This window comes from Diprion similis, chromosome 14, assembly GCF_021155765.1.
Source record: "Diprion similis isolate iyDipSimi1 chromosome 14, iyDipSimi1.1, whole genome shotgun sequence".
NCBI lineage: Eukaryota > Metazoa > Arthropoda > Insecta > Hymenoptera > Diprionidae > Diprion > Diprion similis.
The window spans coordinates 13439528-13450939 of NC_060118.1; the positions used below are offsets into that span (position 1 = coordinate 13439528).

General features: G+C 40.9%; 4 protein-coding genes across 8 annotated transcripts; 2 read left to right on the top strand and 2 right to left on the bottom strand.

The window, feature by feature from the left end:
* The first annotated feature begins 257 nt into the window (after nucleotides 1-257).
* LOC124415034 (dynein regulatory complex protein 8-like) lies at nucleotides 258-2157 on the top strand. The gene is made up of 5 exons (XM_046896277.1): nucleotides 258-367; nucleotides 543-650; nucleotides 751-871; nucleotides 970-1180; nucleotides 1969-2157. The coding sequence occupies exons 1-5, from the start codon at nucleotides 289-291 to the stop codon at nucleotides 1981-1983; spliced, it is 534 nt and encodes a 177-aa protein (XP_046752233.1). The 5' UTR covers nucleotides 258-288; the 3' UTR covers nucleotides 1984-2157.
* LOC124415032 (delta(3,5)-Delta(2,4)-dienoyl-CoA isomerase, mitochondrial) lies at nucleotides 1638-3753 on the bottom strand. 2 transcript variants are annotated; one of them, XM_046896274.1, is made up of 7 exons: nucleotides 3613-3753; nucleotides 3221-3374; nucleotides 3052-3140; nucleotides 2827-2954; nucleotides 2334-2614; nucleotides 2151-2277; nucleotides 1638-1841 (listed from the first exon to the last, which is right to left on the bottom strand). In XM_046896274.1, exons 1-7 carry the CDS (start codon nucleotides 3659-3661, stop codon nucleotides 1740-1742), a joined length of 930 nt encoding a protein of 309 aa, XP_046752230.1. In that variant the 5' UTR covers nucleotides 3662-3753; the 3' UTR covers nucleotides 1638-1739. The 2 variants fall into 2 exon arrangements, with proteins under 2 accessions (XP_046752230.1, XP_046752231.1); XM_046896275.1 differs by lacking the exon at nucleotides 3613-3753 and adding an exon at nucleotides 3476-3591 and having other exon boundaries at nucleotides 3221-3377.
* Nucleotides 3754-4743: 990 nt separating this feature from the next.
* LOC124415031 (retinol dehydrogenase 12-like) lies at nucleotides 4744-6802 on the top strand. The gene is made up of 4 exons (XM_046896272.1): nucleotides 4744-5286; nucleotides 5369-5604; nucleotides 5726-6023; nucleotides 6125-6802. Exons 1-4 carry the CDS (start codon nucleotides 5014-5016, stop codon nucleotides 6299-6301), a joined length of 984 nt encoding a protein of 327 aa, XP_046752228.1. The 5' UTR covers nucleotides 4744-5013; the 3' UTR covers nucleotides 6302-6802.
* Nucleotides 6787-11398, bottom strand: LOC124415021 (UV radiation resistance-associated gene protein). 4 transcript variants are annotated; one of them, XM_046896257.1, is made up of 10 exons: nucleotides 10852-11398; nucleotides 10548-10755; nucleotides 9822-10412; nucleotides 9545-9717; nucleotides 9175-9401; nucleotides 8938-9105; nucleotides 8620-8858; nucleotides 7899-8535; nucleotides 7704-7809; nucleotides 6787-7613 (listed from the first exon to the last, which is right to left on the bottom strand). In XM_046896257.1, exons 1-10 carry the CDS (start codon nucleotides 10957-10959, stop codon nucleotides 7419-7421), a joined length of 2652 nt encoding a protein of 883 aa, XP_046752213.1. In that variant the 5' UTR covers nucleotides 10960-11398; the 3' UTR covers nucleotides 6787-7418. The 4 variants fall into 4 exon arrangements, with proteins under 4 accessions (XP_046752213.1, XP_046752212.1, XP_046752211.1 ...); XM_046896256.1 differs by having other exon boundaries at nucleotides 6787-7309; nucleotides 7389-7613; nucleotides 7899-8858; XM_046896255.1 differs by having other exon boundaries at nucleotides 7899-8858.
* Between the last annotated feature and the right edge of the window lie 14 nt (nucleotides 11399-11412).

Below are 11412 nucleotides of genomic sequence, written 5' to 3' on the forward strand. Positions count from 1 at the left end.
TCCCATTGGCCGAAATGGGGATGTTTCGGACGGCGGTAATTATGAACTGGGTTGCAGCACACCCCGTGCAACGCCCCGTGGAATTCTTTTTTATTTGATTTTCAACCGATCACCGCATCCATACACCCTAAACATTTGTTCAGTTGTCAAAAATGACATCCGTGGTATAAGAGGGAGAGAAAAATACGTAATGGAATAAATTCATTTCGTGATATCTTTTTTACGCAATACAGACACCGTCGCGGTGACTCGCAGTCACGGTCTGAAGGGTGGTTTTATTTGGTCAATATGGCGCAAGAACGAAATAGCGAGGTACGCCGCAAAAGTTCAGCAATGAGACGGGGATTATCTTTATCAAGTTCGGAGGGTATGTTCTCTTTTCAAAGCCTACTTTTTGTTCTCTTTGCATTAGCGTTCACATAATTATATCGTCGGTCACAATTTTAGATTTATTTTCCCGCTGCTGCAATTCTTCTCTGATTATTGCAAATCTAAATTTAACATTCAGAGTAATGAATAATAGAAGCTTATTCCACCCACAGGCCCGAATCTACTAGAAAAACTGATACACAATGCATTTGACGTCTTTGACACTGCCAAAATCCAAGAGGTGGATGTCAGAGACTTGGGAACAATGATACGATCACTGGGTAAGCACCAAATGTGTAATACTCTTTAAACTAGGAAGCAGCAAGTCTATAACTGTCCCTTCTTGCATTTGTGAGTGAAATTTATTTGCCCGGGTTACAGGATGTGTTATGACTGAGGCAGAGTTGCAGGAAATTCAAGTCCAGTTAGAGGATGTGGAAAATAATTCCGTTTCACAATCCAGATTTGTAGAATATATGACTAAAACCATTAACGAACACAAGTAAGTCTCACTCTCTCCACATAGGTTGATCCAAGTATCATTGTCCGGCAAGTAAGAGTCATGAATAACACACATCAACTATGGAAAATTTTCCTCAGATTAAAGCCAGCAGAACCTGAGGAATTATTAAAAGCATTCCAGCTGTTTGATCCTGAAAACCACGGTTATATTATGAGAGATGATTTGGCAAAAGCACTGATGGAACTGGGAGAGCCTTTTACTCAAGACGAAGTAAATGAGATGATGTTTGTAGCTTGTGACCCCGCAACGAACAGAATCAACTATGAACACTTCATTAATCTGCTCATTGTGAGTATTACTCAACGTTCAAAACATAATCCACAAAAAGACCGGTTTCAGTGATTTTATCCTTTCACCCATTGAATACAGAATTTCCGGTTTTTTCCCTGTATAGTTGAAATATCCGGATGATACCAACCCTTATAAAGTTGCCGATAAAATTGAGGCTGAACGGCTTGCAGCCATGCCTAAAAAACGAGGTTTGGGCAGCCTAATCGATGCCTCGGTACCTCATTGACGCTGTCAAACTTATGAACAAAAGAATATTAAACCTAGTTTACCCGTGAAATTCTCAAGTACAGAAGAAATTACTATATTTCTTTGGTCACCGTGTAAGAACTACACTATAATTACATTCTCAACGTACTTTTTGAGTGCTGAAATCAGTTTATTTGCAAAAATAATTGATGTCTGAAACTGATACTGCAACTTACTGATATACAGTGATAAAAAATATTGGCTATCGAACATTCAAGTTCCTCAATTGATCTTTGTTTACATTTGCTATAGTTACAGCAAGACAGATAGTCAGAACCTGATTCCACTGATAAATTGTGGTATCGATCCTTCACAGTTTGGAGAACACAGGCGCTTCCCCACTCTTGCTCACCTGTGCCATGACAGAGTTAGCAAGATCCTCGCTTTGCAACATTACTTGATTGTACATGAGCTGAAAGCAGAAACAAAAATTACTAACATTAATTATAATTATCATTAATAACAGTCATTAATTGCTCAGTTACATCAATTCAAATCTTTGCAATTACGTTAATCCTGTAATTTTTTCTTATGTCTAGGTTGATTATGAATGAGACGGTACAAGAAACTAGAGAGAGGACGACTATCAGGGTGTAAGATGTGATCCAAAGATGAGGGACACGCCCATCAAACGTGTCCTTTTGCAATGTACACATGATTATCATGAATATAAAAATCTGGTGTTTTCCAATTTTTATACCTGAAAAAGTACAGTACTCACAACATGATCCAACCCTTCCTGGACAGTGTGATCCCTGGAGTAATTCAGGTTCAGCTTGCTGCCCTGAACAGCCACAGGACTCTTTGTAGAAATTTCCTCAGCAAGTGAAATTGATCCAGCAAGCAAACTGAAGAAATTGATGTCTCTTAACCTGAGCAAATCATGAGTCACGTTGTATATCACCTTTCCACATCTTCGTAAACTTTGCTGACTAATCCGCTTTGCAATGCCTCAGTCGCATCGAATTTTCTCCCAGTGTAAGCGAGCTCCCTGACCAAACTTCCAGATCCCATGATCTTCGGCATTCTTTGCAGAGTTCCAATATCGGCAGTTAGTCCCATTATCACTTCTTTTACTTGAAACCAAGCGTCCTGAGTGCAGTAGCGAATATCAGCTGCAGTAATCATTCCCATACCTGCTCCGATGCATGCTCCGTGCACCGCTGCAATTACTGGTTTTGGACACTGAAAGCAATAGAGGCAATTTACAATTGGTTTGTTTTACCATACTAGCCTTGTTACATTTACTCAGCATTATTCATATCAGTAGATATATTTTGCGCCTTCATCGACTAGCAAAGCGTGAATGACTAAAACAGTGACGAACGAATATCTCACTATGCTAAATGCCATCAATTCCATGGAACATGGTACAAAATTAAGAACGGAAAACGTACCAGCTCAATTGCCGTAAGTGATTCTTGGCATATGCCAATTTCTTTTTTGAGAACCTTGCACTTTCGAGCAACATCGTCAAACTCTGCGAGCTTCTGACCAAAGCTCATCAGCAGGCTAATGTCGATCCCTGTAATATACAGCACGATATATAGGTTCAAGATTAGTGACCTGTAAAATTTGAAACTTTGGTAGAATACTACATGTACAATGTGATGTGATCATACCTGCGTTGAAGTACCTTCCAGCACCAGAAAGAAGAACTACTCGGCAATCTGGGTTTTCACCAAGCTCATTGAAACAGTGTTTGATTTCCCTGCAATAGATAAAGCCAATACAATGAAAGTATGACTTCCTTTGCCGTAAGCGGCAGTTTAAGCGACAAACAATACGCACGTCCACATTTGCCTGTTGACAGCATTAAGACTCTTTGGTCTGTTTAACTCGACGTGATAAACAAAAGGCTTTGGTACTGAAACATTAAGGGTTCCAAACTCGCTACATCCTGGTGCTGTGGCGTAATTCGCTGTCATCGACATTCTCAGGGACTCTGAAATAATTCATGATAAACTCTTTAACGCAGGTAATATACATAGTTATATTACACACGTACGCGTAATCTAGATATTACGAACTTTCGAACGTACTTATTATCGGGGCAAAGTACGACAATCGTTTATGCAGCTGGATGAGAAAAAATTGATATAGGATAGGAATTTCGGATGAAAAAAGATCTCGTTGTGAAACAGGAGTGTCGAATGAGAATGCGGAATAAAATCTATTCTTACGTCTGACAGCGGTGCGTAAAAAACCGCATTTTATCAGGTGTGTGCTCATCGTGATCAACTGCTGGGAATTCTTATCGCCGTAAGTATCGCCATAAGAGGCAATAATGAATTGTCTAGAATAGAAATCTTAATGACTTTCGTACTTGCCGAAGGGGGCAAAGTGTACATACATACATACACACACAGTACACATCACATACAGAGTTCGGCAGCGCCAATTTTACATGTGGCGCCTGAGAATGCGTTCCTAAATTAGCAGGCAGCGCTAAAAACTCCCTCAGACAGAGACGGAATTAGCCACGAACTCTGTGGCGCAAAAGAGATAAAAGATTGTTCTGACCGTTGTGGAGTTAATTTCGGAACGCACCCAGAATTACCTTCCACGGCACCAATTTACGCACCAATTTCAAATTGAACGATTCAATACAGGCCTACCAACCCTTCTTAATGATTCTTCGGTAATTTTTTAATTATTAATAGGCTTTAATTTAAATGAGTTCCTTTACCTGAGTCTATAAGACTTTGAGAAATTGGTGTTACAAGTGTTAAGAGGAAAGAAAATATTTAAAATTGGGTATTATAATTCAAATTTAATTTTCTTACAGAAATCCAAAAAACACATCAATAATTGCGTAGTGATCAAAGTCTTCAGTCTTGCACTTTTTTATATATTCAACCATTTTTAGTATTCTAAATGTATAGAAGTATAATTACGCAATTGTAAATAAGTGCCAAAAAAATGTAATTTTTACAATTCACCTAATGCAAAATATTTCATGCGCGGCGAACATTGCATGTAAATTTCTACGCTCTCTGGCGGGACTTATCTTGTAGCAGTTATAGAAGTTTAGACGCAAATCGTCCCATTTCAGTACCCCCACCACGAGAGTAAGCGTTCCAGTATAGGTATAACTCTATTTCAGTGGTTTCAGACTTTAGAGCGATGACAGCCGTCGGTATGAATGGAATACCGCGTTTACTACACCTTTCGACCGTTGTGATAACGCTACCTACGCTACTACGAAAAATACGACACACCTGTTATCAATCCAATCGATTGTCGAGGGTCGCAAGGCTGTCGATCCACTCATCGAAATTCGAGATTCGTCAACTCGAATCCGAATTGCACCGAATCACGATCACTTGCAGCCGGCGGGTGTCGCAGTGAAAAACAACATTCATCATACATCCGTGATTCACTCCGACTCGAGCAACAAAACTATTTACGTCGTACTTAAAACTACGACGTGATCGGAAAATCGCATCTCCAGCCTCATTCCATTGCAAAATCTTGTAACATCGGCGCCCGAAATCCACTGTGCAAGGATTCAAAACAATAAGAAAAGAACCTATAAAACTTATCCGAAAGGACATACAGCTTACAAGTAGTCACCGGTCGAGATGGTTTCCTCTCTGTGCTACCTGATATTTCCTGTCATCCTTGTCATCGGTCTTCTGCGAAAATGCCGCGAGTCCTCCTGGGGCAAGTGTCAGAGTCGGACTCCGTTGCAGGGACGCGTTTTCCTTGTCACTGGGGCAAACTCTGGGATAGGTAAGGAGACCGTTAGAGAGCTCGCACGGAGGAAAGCAAGGATTATTATGGCCTGTCGAGACCTTCACAGCGCCAGGAATGCTATCGCAGATATTCGCAAGGATATAATTACTGGTGAACTGGTGAGCAGGTGTTGGATGGTCGCGCTATTTTCTTATTCTATATCTAGATCGCTCTGTTAAATGATGATAATGTCCCCCATAGATACCCATGGAGTTAGACTTGGCGTCGTTCGCTTCTATCAGACACTTTGCTTTCGAAGTATTGAAAACATTTCCAGAGATTCATGTGCTGATAAACAATGCTGGGGTTTACGCACCTATCAAGGATCGCTGCGTCACCAAAGAGGGTTTCGAAATTCACTTTGGCGTTAATCACTTGGGACATTTCCTGCTCACAAATCTACTTCTCGATAGGCTGAAGGAGAGTTCACTTAGCAGGCGAGTGGTTTTCTCGATACTGAAAATTATTCCCGACTATACAAATATTTAGCAGACTGAAACAGTGAACGGTTTGTTAAGCGTTTGAAATACAATTTTTTCGTCACCTAAATCCCAATAGAATCGTCGTGTTGACTTCAAAGCTGTTGGAATCGGGTCAGATTGATTTCTCTAATTTGAATGGAGAAAAGGGTCTACCGATAAAAGGGCGAATGAACCCAGCTTATAACAATTCAAAATTAGCAAACGTCTACTTTGCGACTGACCTTGCAAAGCGATTGGAAGGTACCGGGGTCCAGGTTTATTCCGTATGCCCAGGATTCACGTACACCGGACTCTTTAGAAGTGTTAAACGAAGTTGGTTCCATTACATACTGTTCTCTCCAGTTGCCCTGATGTTCCTTCGTACAGCAAATCAGGTATTTTTACACGTGGTTGCATGCATACAGTATTGAGTATATACATGAAAAATCGATAAATAAAAGGTTCAATATTAACCAGACATGTTTCCATTCTGTAGGGTGCCCAAACCGTGCTTCATTGTGCTACTGAAGAAGTTCTGGACAATGAAAGTGGACATATTTACCGTGACTGTAAAATTTATAAGCCAAAAAACACACTTGATTCAGAGGTTGCAGATCAGTTGTGGAGAGTGAGCAGTGAACTGACTGGTATTACAGAGAAGGAATCCATGTAAACCAACTGTTGCGTTTGCATCACAATTGGAATCTGAAGTTTTACTTTGAACTTGCGTAAATATTTTTAATGACAGAAACTAATCTACTAACTGTAATTAAGACTTAAGTTTTAGAAAGCTTTGACCCTCCTAACTGCCGGTGCAACGGTGAAAGAATTTTCTCTTGAGATTCTTTACTGACTGATGTAAGTGATCTCACTGCAGAATTGTACTCTAAATTTATTTTTAAATAATAGGTTTAAGAAGATAATCTCAGCCGTAAGCAAACACGCGTGCAACCATCAAATATTCAATGAACTCTGTTTAATTATTCGATAATTTCTAGCCGATATTTGCACCAATTTAAGTGGAGTAAAAAATGCATGCAGTAATCGATCCCTAGAAGATATTTCTTAGCTCCGTTCATTAATAATTCTATTTCAACGACTACTTTTCAGTTATAGTTTATAAAAATCATTCAAGGTTAAAAAGTAAGCAATAAAACATTCTCTAATAAACTAACTTCATTATTCTATAATGTACACATAATATGGTAATGCAACTGTTAAATCAATAATCGATCTTACATTCTAATAAATACATTGCAGGTCCTCTCTGTATCGAGAGTGAGGTTCTCTGGCGAGGTTCAGGCTACAGAGATTTACCTCAGTACGGAATTTCAGGTTAAATTTAAATCAAAGTACGTATTTCATTACACAGAGACGTCCTTCGCAAGGGGCAGGGCAGCGTCGTGAAAATCCCATTGAAAAATTTATATTCAGTGTAAGAAGTCGTTTCAACGTGCAAAGCTTGCTGTGATGCTCATACTTATTAAATATAGCAAGGCATTATTCCTCGATTTGTAAATCCTCTTCTAGCATTCCCTTCAAAAATAGCAAATACCCCTAATCGTAACTCAAACTTTGCTATTCATTGTATCACAGATTGTTATTGAGTTTCGTTGTGCCAAACGCTTCTATATCCTTTTTCCCCTTCCTGGCACAGATTCGTTCAATGGCGAGAGCGTGTCTACAATTTGTATGAAAGATTACTCTTTGAAAAGGGTGGTTTTGCAAAAATTCCGAGTACGTTATCTGATCTTTCTCACCCGATTCGCGTTCAGTACTTTCCGAGTTTCCTATTGGCGTGGTCTCATTACTTTGAAACTGGTACGTTTGTTGGCCAATGCCTCAGTTCGTGCGAAAACATTTTCGGAACTCCTTCTAATCGAATTGATGTATTCCGATGATGTTCGCGAGTCATCGGGCTCCGTGTTATCTCTCGAGGACTTCAATACCGTCGGCGGCATCGACACCAGCGATTCATTAGTTGGCTAAAGTAAAATAGGTATGGAGCTATAATATATCTTGTTTACATAGTACTAAATGCCTCTATTGTGCCTGATATATAGTTAACGACTTACAACTGAATTGTACTGGTGATGTGGCAGCTGCTCGTCTGAGCAGTGCGCTGTGGACTCACTGTTGCGCCAATTTTCGAGAAATCTTTGCGTCTCCAGGCCTTCGTCCCTGTAGCAAAGACAAGAATTATAGTTGTATGACAGAGTGGAAGGTATATAATCAGACACACAGTAAGTTGATCACTGAATGCTCACTACCTTGATTCGGACTCGTATCTCTTTCGTCGCGGAATTTTCTCCGTTATTAAATATTCTTCTGGAAAACTACAAACTGAACCCGCTCGTTGTTTCTGTTCCCGAATTCTACTGGCATACTCCATAGCATCGTCCATAAAAAAGCACGAGTCAAGCGCCGTTGGTACAGGTTTAGACTCATCTTTGGCGGATCGTTGATCTCGTTCTGTCGATACGCTGTTTTTATCAACTTCCAAATGTCTCTCTTCTATTTCCGTACTGGAACCATTTGTACTACTTGTTGCCACATCCACTTCATCGCGTAAGCCCATCCGTTCAATGTGTACAAACGTTTCCTCGTCGCCATCCAAGTCACACTTAGATTCATCACCATCCAGCTGTCCGATACAAAGCGCCATTTCACAGCTGCTTACAGAGTTTGAACTCCGGTGTCTAGAATTTTCAACTGGATCCAATCCAGAATTGGAGTTTCTCTCTGTTACCGATATTGGTACAGTGATTTCTATATTGCTTTCTAACGGAACTAGAACGGGAGCAACAGCTTCTCTTGGTAAAGGATCTTGGCCCTGTTCAAATTGAGTTCGGTTTACGATATCATTGCTTTTGGCTGTGAAAGGACCTATGGTCTCACCACTGCCGTCTGTGGGAATATTTGACGATAAAGATAAAGCCATGTCATCGATTGCCTCCTCCTCAGACTTGCAAATTCGCTTAGTATTGTTACCGAGAGTTGTTGACTGTGCTTGATTATCCAATCCTTGGTCTAAGGATGCCCCCAGTGAGCACCTGGAGCTCTTAGATCGACCGATTGATCGCGATTGCTTACACTTCTCAAATATTACTTTCTGAATAGGCAGATGCGTCGACAGTGGTTGTGGCGGTGCCTGAGATTTGTATTTTCCTGTGCTACTGTGATCTGTATCTAACGATGACCCTGAAAACGTTCGCTTCGACCCGTCCAAGCTAAAACGCACATAATTGAAATTCCTACTGAATTCTCAGTGTATTTAGTTTATACATTTGAAAGAAATCCTATACTTACGGTTGATTCGGCTTTATACTGATTAACGATGCAAGATTAGGAAGGGTAGCTCGAAGATCTACAGTAGGAAGTCCACAGTACCATCTGAGCTGGGCTATATTCTTATTCAACAAGTAAACTGCGTAATGGAACTGCAGCTTGTCTTTCCCTCGAGAAAACAACGGAAACCTAGATGGATTAAAGATCAATTATAGAAAGAGTAGAAAATGAAAACTGATAAGCCTTGATATTACGTACTGTCTGTCTTTATCAGGTATGTTTTCCGTGATGTGGTCAATGACTTTACTCCTGGATGCGCAGTGAATAATCGGATATCTTGTAGGGATGTTCAGGAAGTTGGCGATCATTTGCGTTGTATGAGCAACTGATCCGAGAGCCACAGCTACTTGAGTATCTTTGCAGGAATCCAGCTCCTCGCTATCTGGTAGGTGGACGTTGTTTATCGTGTATCTATCATCCTCTAGCTACAATTAGAAACAGTTGACGTGAAGAACGGTTTGAAGTAATTGCAAAACACGCACAAATGTAAATTTCATGACTATTTTTACGTTCTGTGTTGTACCACGGGTTTTTACAATTATCTAATAATCCGGGGGCGTATTCGTACTCGAGATATGGGATAGATGAGGCCGAGTTCCGATATCAGCTGCATTCGACGGTGAGCAAGCCGCGTTGTCGTATATGCATAAGCTTCTCTAATTTCCGTCTGACTTTGGCGCCACTCGCGGAGTCGTTCAATATCTCTGTTCAACTCCCTGTACTTTTCCATTAGTTCTGAACCTAGAGTGAATAAATGTACCGAATTTTTTAATTTCCATGTACATTCAAGCTCAGATTATGAATAAATTGTTAATAAAAACTTTGTTCGTCGGAGCAAAGCTTACCGTGATCTTGGTTCTCCTCTACTATGCTGGCATGCACCTGGTTCAGGGTCCTTATCTCTCCGACTTTTTTTATCCTTTCCTGATCCAATAGTTTCGTTCTGAATCTGGCGACTTCCAGCTCTTTCCTTATTCTCAGACTTTCAGCTCTCTTCTTTCTGCTGGCTTGTTTTGGTTGCAATAGCCTGTTGAGCGTAGACTGAGGATAGACCACCTGGTTTTGAGATTCGTACCCAAGTGCAATTCTATCCCTCAGTGCTCGTGCAGCTTCTGACTGCTGCTTCAGCGCCTGCATCTTACTTCTTAAGCTGCATAACTTGTTAACCGTGTAGCTATCCCTCACGTCTACAGTTTGGACACTCATGCCGATGTAGCGCTTTAATTCTGGGGGATTCAGGCAGCAGCATGGCGGTGTAAAATACCCGCCTTGAAGGTGAAATATTAACGAATTATCTTTCAGACAACTATCCAAGTTACTTGGAAGTTTTGTTCCCAGGTACACCAGACCCGTAAGCGACAACCGACATGCTAGTATAGTCACATCGGTACTCGTGCCTTGCACATCAGTTTTCCTCCACAGTCTGAGAACTATATCTGTGTTCAGGAAAAGGCAAGGAAACTTATTACACGTGTTGATTGATTATCTGCGACATTCATAACCATAAAACAGGTGCTCATATCGCTTGCCACTGTATTGAGGCTACCGTACTAACATAGTTTTGCGCTCACCGCTCGCAGCTGAGTGTCCTGTAGCATGGAGTACGGGAACATCTAAGCTGGCCCATTTTGGACAGGTATTGTCGATCGGCTCGCTCGAGTATAACGGCGACGACATGTTTGTGCGATGAAGAGTATAGTAAAACCATCCTTTGGCGTCAGTCGAATCCTCAACTTTCAAATTGTAACCGATAACTTGTATCAAGTTCCTGAGTCGGAGCTATAATTGAATCAATCGATGGGTTTTATGGCGAGATGAAGCATTGCAGTGGGTTACTTATGGTGTAAAAAATTGAGTGCGTTATCAAAGTATTACCTGTTGTGTAGCAAGGGGAAGCCAGACTTTGTAACGTGGAGCAGTGCGAGGTTGAAGGGTTAGGTCAGAGTCTCTTATCAGAGGTCGTGCCTCCTGTAACTCCATCATCTGTGATTTGTACGACACCCTGTCATAACTAAGACGATATCAGTGAACGCGCATTTCGAACAAAAAGACTACTGCTAAATTCGACGGATTTGTTCCAGGGCGTATTTGACAGGTTATTTCTTATCAGGATCGATTTGGCTTCTTTCATCGAGTTATACTCGACACCCGAGCTACGCAAGTTGATATCAGTTACGCGTAGTTCTCGTAATCACGTACGAATATTGTCGTCAATGCGTAAAACAAACATATACGGCGCATTATTGTACTGATACAATACTCAGAAACTAACCGCCTCGTTGCACTTAGCGCGGCATCATCGTAGGCTGCATCTTTAGAGTCCTTGAAACTGACAATAGTGATAATTATGAATGATCAAATTATGGCTACGAGCTACGATTACTCGTTTGACGCGCCCAAAGCTTCCGCCTGAAACCGCGAGGTGACTTCAATCAC

Coding starts and splice junctions, on each gene's coding strand:
- LOC124415032 (XM_046896274.1), bottom strand. CDS start 3,661: ATGAGCACACACCTGATAAAATGCGGTTTTTTACGCACCGCTGTCAGA. Junction 3,375..3,612: donor TTTACGCACCGCTGTCAGAC/GTAAGAATAGAT, acceptor GAATTATTTCAG/AGTCCCTGAGAATGTCGATG. Junction 2,955..3,051: donor TGGAAGGTACTTCAACGCAG/GTATGATCACAT, acceptor TGTATATTACAG/GGATCGACATTAGCCTGCTG.
- LOC124415034 (XM_046896277.1), top strand. CDS start 289: ATGGCGCAAGAACGAAATAGCGAGGTACGCCGCAAAAGTTCAGCAATG. Junction 368..542: donor ATCTTTATCAAGTTCGGAGG/GTATGTTCTCTT, acceptor TTCCACCCACAG/GCCCGAATCTACTAGAAAAA. Junction 872..969: donor AAAACCATTAACGAACACAA/GTAAGTCTCACT, acceptor AATTTTCCTCAG/ATTAAAGCCAGCAGAACCTG.
- LOC124415031 (XM_046896272.1), top strand. CDS start 5,014: ATGGTTTCCTCTCTGTGCTACCTGATATTTCCTGTCATCCTTGTCATC. Junction 5,605..5,725: donor AAGGAGAGTTCACTTAGCAG/GCGAGTGGTTTT, acceptor AAATCCCAATAG/AATCGTCGTGTTGACTTCAA. Junction 6,024..6,124: donor TCCTTCGTACAGCAAATCAG/GTATTTTTACAC, acceptor TCCATTCTGTAG/GGTGCCCAAACCGTGCTTCA.
- LOC124415021 (XM_046896256.1), bottom strand. CDS start 10,959: ATGATGGAGTTACAGGAGGCACGACCTCTGATAAGAGACTCTGACCTA. Junction 9,718..9,821: donor AGAGGAGAACCAAGATCACG/GTAAGCTTTGCT, acceptor TATTCACTCTAG/GTTCAGAACTAATGGAAAAG. Junction 8,859..8,937: donor AGTATAAAGCCGAATCAACC/GTAAGTATAGGA, acceptor TGTGCGTTTTAG/CTTGGACGGGTCGAAGCGAA.